We start from the raw sequence: 12,552 nt of genomic DNA on the forward strand, positions 1-12,552 counted from the left end.
CACAATGCCGTCCCGTTCGAATTTGCAGCATTGGCAGTAGTACTCGCCTTCGCCTATCGAGGCTCTGACGAAGTAGTTTCTTCCTTTGTCCGCGTCTTCAGGTTCTGAATCTGACATGCCCAAAATAGAACACACCTTGAACGTATGTTCGTCCACCCGGAAAGCCGTGAACATGCTGACACGCTTTATTTCTTCCTGGAATCTGCAAGTTTTGTGTGTTTTCTGTTAAACTTTCGTGCGATCTTTTTCTTGTACACCCTTATGTTGTCATGGAAATAGAAAATACATTTTGTTTGAACATGGCAAACATAGTTCATTGAACATGGCAAATATATTACGTTGAACACGGCAAATGCAGTACACTACACATGGCAAATGCATTACAACATACATGGCAATTGCAATACAACAGACATGGCAATTGCAGTATATTTTCAACTGGATATCGTCATTTCCACACCAATATTCCCCAATGGAAGCACATTGCATAAAACATGGCAACTGCATTTTTATTAAACATGGCATATACAGCTGAGTAAACATGTCAATTGCATTTCAAAAAAAAGGGCAGATGCATTTCATTAAACATGGCAACTGCATTTCAGCATATGTGTCGCCAATATAACATTTTTTTTAGCATTTTTTGACATTGGCATTTGCATGCCAACATGCTCCAATGGAAGCACAGCACATAAAACATGGCAACTGCACTTCATTCAACAAGGGAAATGCACCCGAGCAAGTATGCCAAAACAAAATTTTCATTTTAACATGGCAACTGCATCTGAGTAAGCATGGCAAACAGTATTTCATTAAACATGGCAGCTGCATGTCATGGCAACTGCATTGCACTCTATAAGGCCCCTACTAACTTGGTGCTTTTTATGCAAATAAGACTGTAATGCAACTGACTTACTTGTTAAAGATCTTGTTGGTGTATATCTTGCTCATTTGCCTCTCCATCGGTAAATACGTTAGCAATTTTGGCTGCTTTAGGGCTGTGGTCGCTTCTTGCTGTAGCTCAGATCCCAGAATTTTTTGTTGCAAAGCTATGTACTGCTTGGCAAACTGTAGCAATGAGTTGCCAGGGCTGACGTACCGCTTTAAAACAGTATTGAACCCCTTGCTGCGTTGCGTAGTCTGCAGAAAGGGGAAGAAGCACTGCATGAAGTAGGCCGGCACCCAGTACATTCGCTTCTCCCACAGGCTAACAAGAGTCTCGTTGTCCTGGACTTGATGTGTTTCAGTCATGGCCATCCAGCTCCTTTCAAACTCCTCCACCGTCAAGCTGTGGTCCACGCACAGCTCGAATGCCTTGTGCAGCTCTGGACGGTCGGCAAAGAACGGTCCTAGCGTCTCCTCAGCCTTCTTTATAATGTGCCACCTGCAGTGCCTGTGCACCGCCAACGGAAAGACCTCCTCTATGCCTGCACGCATGCTGAAATCTTGGTCCGTTATTATGTTCATCGGAGCAAGTCCATCCATGCACTCCAAGAAGGTCTTGAACAGCCAAACGTACCCATCTGTGTCTTCGTTCCGGACGAGACCGCATCCGAACTGCAACGACTGATTGTGGTTATTTATTCCTATGAACGGAGCGCATGGCATCTTGTACATATTGGTGAGGTACGTTGCGTCGAATGAAATGCAATCTCGGAAATGTTTGTAGGCTCTCCTTGCAGCACCATCCACCCAATACATGTTCCTGACACGGTCCTCATCGTCCAACCTTATCCTGTAGAAGAAATCTGGATCTTCCTTTGCTTTCGCATCGAAGTAGGCTATTGTGGCCTCTATGTCTGCCAACTTGCTCTCTCTACGGTACTTGGCCTATAGGTTTGTGATGTCAGCTGGTATGTACGGCATGCTACTCAGAGTCCCCTTTTTGCTGTGGATGAGAGATAGTATCTGTACCATTCTTGATGGACCGACGTTACAATCATGTAGCAGCTTTACGAATTTCCTTTCGACGGGGGTGAACCCTCTGTGGGCGGTCAGAAATTTCACCAGGTCGAACTTCTTTATGAGTTTGTGGTTGTGCTCGTCAAAATACTCATTGACCACCCATGTTGCTCCATCTACGTTTAGCTTACACCGGACAGGGCACCCCGTCTTGAGAATGATGCCTCTCTTTCATTCCGGAACGACAGGCGCAACACCTTTCCCCTTCTTGTTCCTCCGTGCCTTGTGGCACCTCATCTCACCTCTGCTGTACTCATTAGTTTTCTTAATTTTCCTATGGTACTCGGTGTTGACCGCAAATCCATGGAACTTTGCGTATGCCTGGTAGTATTCCTTTGCTTCTGCGAACGATCCAAATCTCTGCCCAATGTATGGTGGCTGAGGTACCACGATCTCGAATTGCCCACCATCTTCATCCTCTTGTGCGTCGTCGTCAGTTTCATCATTCGCTTCAGTATCGGCGGCAGTTCCATCTACTCGAGTGTTGCTAGTGCTTGTGTTCAAAGGGGTGCTCGTCGGCATTGCTGGAATGATTGCCATTCCCGACTCTGACTCGAAATTGTTTGCGGCATGACAGTTTGCTGGCTGGTGGAACGCGTCTTCCGTGCGCTCAGAGCTCCCCGCAGTAGATGTCCCCGCACCGCTGTTCACTGTAGTTGTAGGTTCTGTAATAGAAAAAACAAGCACGAGAGTAAGATTTTTTGGTTGAATAAGATGTGTACCACAACGGATCACACCATCTTCGATTGATTTGGCACGGCATTTTTTTCAAACAGCAAGCCGTGAGACTGCGTGTGGACATGTGTGGCAGCTGTAGGTGTCCAGTCATGGCAGGTACTGTTCAACAAACATGGCAACTATTGTTTTGCCTACAAAAAACTACAAACAACAAATGTAGTGATGTTTTTTGTGGTTCAATTTTTTTCCTTACCTTGTTGTGCTGCATTTGGCCATCTTGTGTGGTCTGTGACACCAAAATGTCGTGCTCCACCTGCAATTTGTGAAGCTTGCCACGGGACGATTGCCGTGTCACCACCAGCGTAATACGCTGTAAGCATAGTAGTGGTTGGTCAATTCATGGCAATTTGCAGTTTGTGCTAGCACGGCAACTGCAGTCGCCCCTGATGTGGCAACTGCAGTTTTACTGGCATGGCAACTATAGTTGCATCGGCATGGCAACCGCAATTGTTCCTCCATGGCAACTGCAGTTGCGATGACATGGCAACTGTAGTTTCTCTGGCATGGCAACTGCAGTTGTTTCTCCATGGCAACTGCAAGTGTCCACTGATGGCAACAACAGTTGTCCAGGGATGGCAAATGTAGTTTTAAATTCATGGCAATTGTAGAAGTCCAGTCATGGCATTTTTGGAGCTGTCAACTATGCCCCTTCTGCTAATTAAACATCCGCAACTTCACTTTTTTTATGGACTGACCTGTGTATGACGTCGATGGCAGGTACATGGGTGCTGGCTGATGCCACGTGCTGCATGAAGGCCCTGCATTTTCACCCGTGATAACTCGTGAGTCCTCTTGCCAGTTTTTTTGCATGTCCATTTTTCACGTCCACAGCAGTATGTGTTTTTTTTGGTTTTGCATTACCTTGATTAGCCATGCTAGCTAGTTGAGGTTGGTTGCCCGTAAAAATGTCAGTGTTAGCGTCTTGTGACTGAACTTGCCATGGGGCCCCCCTGAGAGTATTTTGGTCATAAGAACCTGCAAAAAAATGGGAGTGTAGGACATAAGTAGAATGTCATCTTCATCGTTGCGAAGTTGGCAACTGCTCTCTTCTTTTTGTTACCACGCATCATACCTACGCCTGCATACTGTTCTAGTAGTGGCAGCAACGGCCCTGCAGAGATGAGTTGACTATACTCTACTGCATCCCAAGGCGGTGTTTCTGGCCTTTGAGAACCCCAAGCATCAGCGCCACCTTCGCGATTCATCCTTTCCGCGTCTAGATTCTTTTTCGACATGTTCCTCAATCACTGGATGATCAAAAAGGCATCAATAATCCACAAGAATTTGTATTCTTCTGCTGCTTGCACATGGAAGATAGGGATGGCAAGCAACAGGTCAAAATAGGTGGCAATTGTCATCATACACAAGCGGCAACTGTCGTTACACACAAGTGGCAATTATTTTTTCCCACCCTCTTCATTCAAAAAATCGTCCTTCCTGCCCTTTTTTAGGGATTCCTACTCATCCATTTCATACCCAACTACTTAAGTGCCTAAACTAGGCACCTAAGTTAACCTCAAACGTAGTACATGGCAGATCTGGTGTATTCTGCCTGGCAATTGCGAATATACACCGAACCATGCAGTGTTCTACCCCTATAGTATGGACCCAGTACAAGATCGGGAGATTTTCAGCCTTAAGGATGAGAGGGAAGGACGAGATCGAGAATTTTCACCTGGTTTTAGTTGATCGTGTCTGGAGGGCTGGATTGGAGTGGGCGGCTGGGGATGGGAAGGGTTAGGGTGTGGTTTGGGGTCGGAGCGCCCTACGGATCTGCCCTGGTTGCCATGGCAACCAGGGATGGCCGACGACGGATGTCGGGGTTCGAGAGGTGGGGGACGATGGCGGCGTACGAGAGAGGGGATGGATCGGAGGCGTGGATCGGCTGGGTCGTGCGGGCAGCCGGTCTTCTGGCCCGGACGGGGCAGTGCGGGCGGGGTTGCCACACACCGGACGTGCGGGCCGTGCTTTTGTGCGCTCGGACGTGGTCGTGCGGGCCGATCCCCGTCTATGCCGCACGAGGCGTGCGGGCGGGTTCCTACCGACGCCACACGTGTGGCAGTTATTCGGACCCAAAATCAATGATTTTTTTCCAGCAAATAGCAACAATACAGAAGAACCTGGACGAATTTTCATGAGCACCAGCTCTAAAAATGGGCTCCCAAAAACACACACATACGTTCGGTTGCACTATCTGCAGCCGTCCAAGTACAACCACAATGGCAGCTGTCGAGCAGACCAAGTGCAGTAGCAGCTCGCTTCTCGTACCCAATCACCAGGTGTCTAGGTCCATGCCTTCATCTTGTCCATAGCCCACAACACATCGAGTCTGATAGGAGCAGGGCGAGGAAACAACAAAGTGTTGCTGCAGCTTGGCAGGATCTAGAGATGGCGAGAACCACATAGTTAGCACACACATTGAACTCTTGAAGCTGGCTAGGACGAACTTCACAGGGAGCAGGCACACACCCAGCAGGCATGGTGGCAGCGGCGCAGGGAGGACGAGTCACGTGCGTGCGTACCTTGGGGAACCCCTCGTTGGTGCCGGTCTGCGTGCCGAAGAAGAGGGCTACCTGCTGGTGGCCGTTGTCGTGGTCGGGCTCCTGCTCCTTCTTGGAGACGAGGGCCTTGGTCGCGGTGGCCTTGTGGGCCAGGTGCGCTGCGCCGGAGGAGGACGAGCGACGGAAGAGGAGCGGGACGCCGCAGCCGATGAGTACAACGAGGGAGGCAGTGAAGTAGGCTGGCAAAGGTCGCCGGAGCAGGTTACCAGCAGGGAGAGGTCCACGGCGAGGTGGCAGGGAAGTTCACCTCCATGCAATGGGCGCTGCACCACTGGGCGATGTAGGATTGGCACGGCCGTCGCGGCGGCCGGATCCCGTGGTGGGGCGGCGCAGTGGGCGGATCCGAGGCAGGTGGCGGCGCGATGACCAGATGCGGGGGATGGTGGAGGTGCGGCGGACGGATCCGGGGTTGCGTGGGAGGTGCGTCGGGGTCGGGAGGCAGGGACGGGGCCGGGGTGGCCGGCGGCGGGAGGCGCACCGGAGCCAGGGGCAGCGGCGGTTGTGGCAGGGAGGCGAGAGGTCCACGACGCTGGATCAGGGAGATTGGGGATCAGGAGGAGGTGGTGGGCGCGGGCGTGGCCCTTTTTTTTCCTCTATGAGTTCGGGAATTCGGGACGACCTCCGCACGCCCTATATAGGCTGACCTGATCCAAATAGTTATTCTAATCTCAGGATTAGAATACTGACACTATATATATATATATATATATATATATATATATATATATATATATATATATATATATATATATATATATATATATATATATAGCCAGCCCTATAAGGGCCCGACCGGATGTTACTGAGATCGTGTGAGCGAAAGAAAAAACCCGATCAGCCCATTCCCATCCCCCACCCCACACCTCCCGCATCACCTCTATCGGATCCCCCAACCACCTTCCACCGCCGCTCCTGGCTCCGGCGCGGCTCCGGCCGCCGCCCCCCGACCCCGACACACCTCCTGCCACCGGCCATCCTACCCTGATGCCCACCCACTACCGGACAACGGAGCCGCCGCCCCGACCGCTGCCGCCTCCTTCCAGCACAGGGCCTCCTCCTCCCGGCTAGCCGCTGCCCCCGCATCGTCCCGGCTCGCCTCCGCCGCCGCCGAGGTTCCCAGTCTCCTCCACCTGCCGCCGTTGCTTTCGACGACGCCCACGCCGTCATCCTCCGCCACTACGATCTGCCGCGACCACATCCGCCGCCGCCATCGTCCCCCTGGTCATTTCTGCCGCCGCCGTCTTCCCCCGACCACCTCCACCACCACCCTCCGCCCTGACCACCTCACCTGCCCTCTGCCCGGACTACCTCCCTTCCACCCGCCCCAAACTTCCCGTCCGGCCTGACTTTCCATGCACTCCATCGCGACCTTCCCTCCCCTCCGACGCGACCTTCCCTCTGCCCCTGTTTCTTCCATCACGCCGCCCTGGTCAGCCTGATCTTCTTCCTGGCCAAATCAAACCAACCACTGCCTGAATGTCTCGGCCCCGAGCGAACTCCATCGGACTCCTCCCAAGCTCTGCCACCCTTCTCCCCATGATCCGCCGCCCCCTGCACCAGCGCCCCTGCTCCCCGAAGCCATCGCGCAGGGGCATTGCGCCATCGGCAGGGCGTGTAGCACAGCACACCATGCTCCTCAACTCTGGCATCTTCACCTCTTGCGTTGGCATCCCTCGTGCGTGACCTTCTTCAGGGCTTCTGATCGACCTTCCCATCGTCTCTTGCTTGAACCTATGAATCACTGTTTCCAGATCAAATCTACTCCTTCAAGCGACAGGTAACTCTCATGTCTGTTTCTACAATATTGTTTGCAATTCAATATTGTTGGTATGGATGCTTCTCTGGTGTTCAACTTAGTGTCTTAAAGAAAAGCATGAACATTTGGGTCTGTACCTGCATCAAGAGAATCCCGTTCTGAGCTTTGATTCGATAATTCAGTCAATATATTGTTAGAAAGAATTAACTGTGTGATGAACTGAGATGTACGTGCTAATAAGTGTGTTCATGCACTGGTGTGTGTGCGTCCGTCTAGGGATTTTTCTGAACTTCCTTTGGTCTACAAACACAGGAGCATTCAGAATCCTAGTGTGCAGTTATTCTCATGTGATTGTTTTGTCCTTCGAGCAGTTTTATTTTGATGTTCATGACACCTATCCCCATCTTCATCTAACTAGTGAAGTTGTTTGATTAGATTGATGAATAACTGTGTTGAGGAATCAACCAACTATTCTTGAGCTACAAAGGGCCAATAGTCACGTCCATTAATCAGGAAAGTTGATGCTTCATGTATACAGCGGGCTTGTTAACTGAACTTCACTGTGTTGACTGATTGAGTTGCAGGGGCTGTGGAGCAAGCACTATGGCAGAACACAAATATGGAAAATAATGCGGGCATGTGTGTCTGCTGATTCCGAAAATTTGATGGAAAAGATAAATTTTGTGAAGTTTAGAGGACGACACGATGCTCTCCAGCTGTGGGCACGTCGCCCAGTGGAAGCCATCGATGTCCAGAGGGAGGGACAACGTCGGGGAGAGAAGCATGTCTACGATGACGAAGGCCAGAACGTACAGGCGACGCTCCGGCAAGAGGCCGCGCTCGCCACCGGCCTCCTTCGCATCTTCTTCCACGAGTGTTTCCAGTAGGGCTCAATGTTTATTAAAAAAAGAGTAAGACATTTACACTTTTCTTTGGGAAGACATTTGTAAGTCTGAATATGGTGTTCCTTTTGACGACATTTGATTTTAAAAGAACTATATCTCATCAGTCCACTTGTATTCTTCTTCAGTAAAAAAAGATGAAGTGCACCAACATCTGTAGGCCCGGGATGCATCCATGTGTAATTGTATGAAAAAAGGAAGGAACAGTATGGGTGGATGAGAAGTTCAAGTTGAACTCTCCTCTACACACACTTTGATTTTTATTTCCAAGTATTCACTTTTTTGACGTTCAATAGTCTTTGAACAAAATCTGATCTTGTTTCATAGAGTGATCCTGTTTACGGTCCTTGATCAGCAATCACAGTTTAATTTTTACTATTACTGCATTACAAAAAAATAGAGCATAGATGTTCAAAATTAACAACAAAAAACAAGCGAGCATTTCTTGAAGACAAAAAAAGGTTGATGCGAAGTTCATATTCTCTGCCGATATGTTGGCTTACGGCAAAAACACACACATTGGGTATCCAAAAATAAAGAGGCGAACATACAAAAAATCCATGAAGTTCAAATTTTAAAAATAGAGAAGTATGAAGTTTATTAAAAAATAAAAAGTATTTGTTTCTAAAAAATAAAATAAAACGTTCAAGTTCAAATACCACAATAGTTGGTTGTTTATTAAAAAACTCCTAACAAAAATAAAAACTAGGAAGTTCAATTTTAAATAATAGAATAGTTTGATGTATATTAAAACCTCAGATTTTTCTCGTTATTAAAAGAATAAAACCAAGAAGTTCAAACTAAATTAACGGAGTAGTTCAATGTATATTAAAAAACTGAGTTTTGTTAGAAGAAGTTCACGTGCAGCTCCGTGCACGGTTCAGAATTTATATTGCGGGACGTTCGACCTCCAATTACATGTTTTAAAATGGCAAAAAATGACGTCCGACCTTTAATTGCGTGTAATTGCATGTATACACAAAAATGTGATAGAAGTTCATAGTGAAAACAACGAGAAGTTCAAGCACTGGAAGAAATGCATTTCAAGTGAGAATAAAAGTATAGAAAAAATAAAAGCTTAAAAGGTTTGTTGAAAGAAGTTCAAATGCTCTGTCCGGTGAAGTTCAAAAATTCTTAAGAGAGAGGTTCACAGCATATTTCCATGTTCGATTTTTGCCGTATAAAAATCGAATACAATTCTTTACTCAAAATATAAGAAGGTGAAGTTCAAATTGAAATAACAGAGAAGTTCGGAGTTTATTGAAACCTAGGATTTACCGGTTCAAAAAGTAAAAAACACAACGCCATTTTTTCCACTTTTAAAAACAACTCATAACCCAAAAAAATGGTTGCTAGAAGTTCAAGTGCTCGACGAGGGAAAGTTCAAAAAATTCTTGTGAGAGAGGTTCACCGTGTATTTAGATGTCCAAAAATACAAAAAAATGTTGTTTTTTGTGTTTTAAAATAATTATCTCAAACTAGAGAGAAGTTCAAAGTGATAATAACCAAAAGTTTACGTAGTACATGGTGTGTATTTCATATAAAAACAAAAAATTAAAGTGAAACAGAGTGAAGTTCAAATAAACATGCCTCAGAAGTTCAACTACTTCACGTAGTGCAAAAATCAGCACGTAAAAAACAGAGTGAGGTTCAAACAGACATGTCTGAGAAGTTCAACTAATTCACGTAGTGCGTTTCCATTCGCAATGAAGTCAGAAATCATGATCTCGGCATTTCTCTAATTTACTTCAAAACGACAGGAATATCATTTGTGTAAGTTCAAGTCCTCCGTCGGAGAAAATTAAAAATATTATTGTGAGAGATGTTTGTACAAAAGAAATATCATTTGTGTAACACTGATGAAAATGGATGGGAAAATTAAAAACAAAAATACGTCATAGAAGTTCAATGTGAAAACAGTAGGAAGTTCAACTACTATAGTGAATGAATTTCAAATGAAAAACTTTTAAAATTGTCGCGAGTATGAAAAAATGATCAACACGGGAAAGTTGCATGTTTATAGCAATTTTCCATTGGTATATCACTTGCTCAATTCCGGTGACTGGATGGAGAGCTACGAGCAGAGGATGGAGAGCTACGAGCAAAAAAATCACGTGAAAAACAGAGTGAAGTTCAGGTACACGCGCCGAAAAGTTCAGGTTCTTCACACGGTGCATTTTCGAAGAATCTGTTTCGCGATAAAGGCAGAACGAATGATCTCGCCATTTTCGAAATTACTTGAAAATGGTCAGGATTCAGAGAAAACCATTAACATGAAAAAGTTTCGCATTTTCCGTAGCTTTTCAGCGGTATATTATTTGCCCCATTCCGATAAAGTTTGTAGAAATTACGGCAAAATTACATTTTTAACCATTTTCAAAACTGACATAAAACCATAATGAATTAGGAGAAACAATATATACAAAAATGTTTTGCATTTCTTCAAGCTTTCCAACGCCATATCATTTGCTGCATTTGGACATACGGTTAAAAAATTAGCTCGAAAATACGAACTCGGTAGAACTTGTACCATTTTCTAAATTACTTTTAAACCATTCAAAATTAGAAAAAACTTTTAACATAAAAAAGTAGCGCATTTTCATAAGATTTCCAATGCTATATTATTTGCCTCAATTGGATTAGCCGTTTAGAAATGGCGTCGAAAATACGAACTTGGGTGTTCGGTTTGCGAAATTTTACGATTTTCCGAATTACTCTTTAACCGTAGGGAATTAGAGAAAACTTTCAACATGTGGAAAGAGCGGTTTTGCAGCAGCTTTCCAACGCCATAGTATTTGCCTCATTCCGATAAACGGTTTAAAAATGCGATCAAAAATACGATTCACATTTTTTATATGAAGAGAAAATGGTTTTCAAAACTGCTCTTAAACCGCTTACATTTTGCCAAAAATTTAACTTGGGTCATGATACTGATGTCCATAGCTATCCAACATTATATCACAAGCCCCATTTGGACACCTTTTAGCTGAAGTTCAATCTAGTACTCGAGGAAGGTCAGGCGCGTTACTCGGGAAGTTCATGTTGTGATCAGAATATTATTCTGATCCCGTGATCAGAATAGTGTTTATATATATATATATATAGCCAAAGAAGAAAAATGACGGAACTAGTGAAGATAGTGCCAAGTTGAAGAAATCGAACAACTGAGGAAAATTCAAAATGAAGAAAAACTCAAATTGAAGATTTTCAACTTTTGGTGGTGGCGTGACCCACCGTATAAGAATGATAATTTCAGACATCGCGTATAATTTTCGTAGGGCTCTGAGAATGAAATTCTTTGTTAATTTCTTCACACTTAGAGGGTTAGTCTTCATTGATTGAAGAAAAATGTTACTTCGTGTGTTGCACATTTAAGCCATCAATTTTGCATAAGTGTTAGGATGTGTGTTCTTTTTAAAGGACATTCGAAGATTCTAAAATATTTAGCTCACATCGCAACTTGCTAAATATCGTCTCATCCAAGGGCTTTGTGAAGATATCGGCTAGCTATTCTTAAGTCTTCACATGCTCAATAGAAATGTCGCCCTTTAACACATGATCACGAAGAAAATGATGACGAATCTGAATGTGCTTTGTCTTCGAGTGCTAAACTGGGTTATGAGCAATCTTGATGGCACTCTTGAAGGAAATATGCCCTAGAGGCAATAATAAAGTTATTATTTATTTCCTTATATCATGATAAATGTTTATTATTCATGCTAGAATTGTATTAACCGTGTCGGCGTTCTGGGAACGGGGGTCCCCAGACTTGCCTGCCTGCGGCCTGCGGCGTGGCTCAAAGGAGGCCCAGCATGGCCCATCTTCATCAACACAAGACTCAAGACCCTCGCGGGGGGCCAAGCCTCGCGGGGCGGACGACACGGCGCATCCCCAGGCTGGCTCGCAAGGAGGCGGAGAAATCAAGGCGGGGTACATCGCGAGGTGCCCATGACGCAAGCCATGATGACTCAGGGCGCCAGGCGGGCGCCAGCGCGCGCAGCGTCCTTCTTTCCTCTTTGGTGCAAAGGGGGCAAGCGCAGCCGTGGAGTACCGAGGCATCAGGCAAAGGTTCCCATTTCAGTGCAACAAGACCAAGACCAGGCGTACTACGAGACGGAGGTCACCGTGGAGCCCAGGACGGCGTCATCACCAGAGCTTTGCGCAGGCGAAGACCACTTTTTTCAGGATAGTTGATACTTGTTGTCCCCCTTTAAATTAGCCCGCCATTGTTGGCTCCCTTCCCGCTCAATATTTGGAAGAGGAGCAGGGCCTCTATAAATAGGGCCAGCCGCCCATGTAGACGGGGGGTTCGGTTGGTTCGTTCATTTTGCAAGGAGAGAGAGTAAGTGAGAGAGAGAGAGAAAGGTGGCTGAACTCCTCCTAGCAGTTCATCACCCCGGCCAAGAACAGACCCTCGCGAGGCTGTTCTTCCTTGTATTGTTCATCATCACCAGCCCCAGAAGGCAATCCACCAACCACACACTGGAGTAGGGTATTACACCACAACGGTGGCCCGAACCAGTATAAATCTTGTGTCTCTTGTGCGGTTCTTTCAGTAGTTTAGATCTTCTCGAGACGGGGAGGTTGAAGGCGTGATCTCCGCGCGCACCCTAGTGTTCGAACCTTAAGGGTC

The 12,552-nt window shown here is 46.1% G+C and overlaps 1 protein-coding gene across 1 annotated transcript; it reads right to left on the reverse strand.

Moving 5' to 3' along the window:
- Nucleotides 1–434: 434 nt before the first annotated feature.
- On the reverse strand, nt 435–3,500 carry LOC119358294. Its single transcript, XM_037624915.1, has 4 exons — nt 3,396–3,500; nt 2,894–3,010; nt 2,246–2,627; nt 435–501 (listed from the first exon to the last, which is right to left on the reverse strand). The coding sequence occupies exons 1-4, from the start codon at nt 3,421–3,423 to the stop codon at nt 435–437; spliced, it is 594 nt and encodes a 197-aa protein (XP_037480812.1). The 5' UTR covers nt 3,424–3,500.
- Between the last annotated feature and the right edge of the window lie 9,052 nt (nt 3,501–12,552).

Source organism: Triticum dicoccoides, chromosome 2A, assembly GCF_002162155.2.
Source record: "Triticum dicoccoides isolate Atlit2015 ecotype Zavitan chromosome 2A, WEW_v2.0, whole genome shotgun sequence".
Lineage (NCBI taxonomy): Eukaryota > Viridiplantae > Streptophyta > Magnoliopsida > Poales > Poaceae > Triticum > Triticum dicoccoides.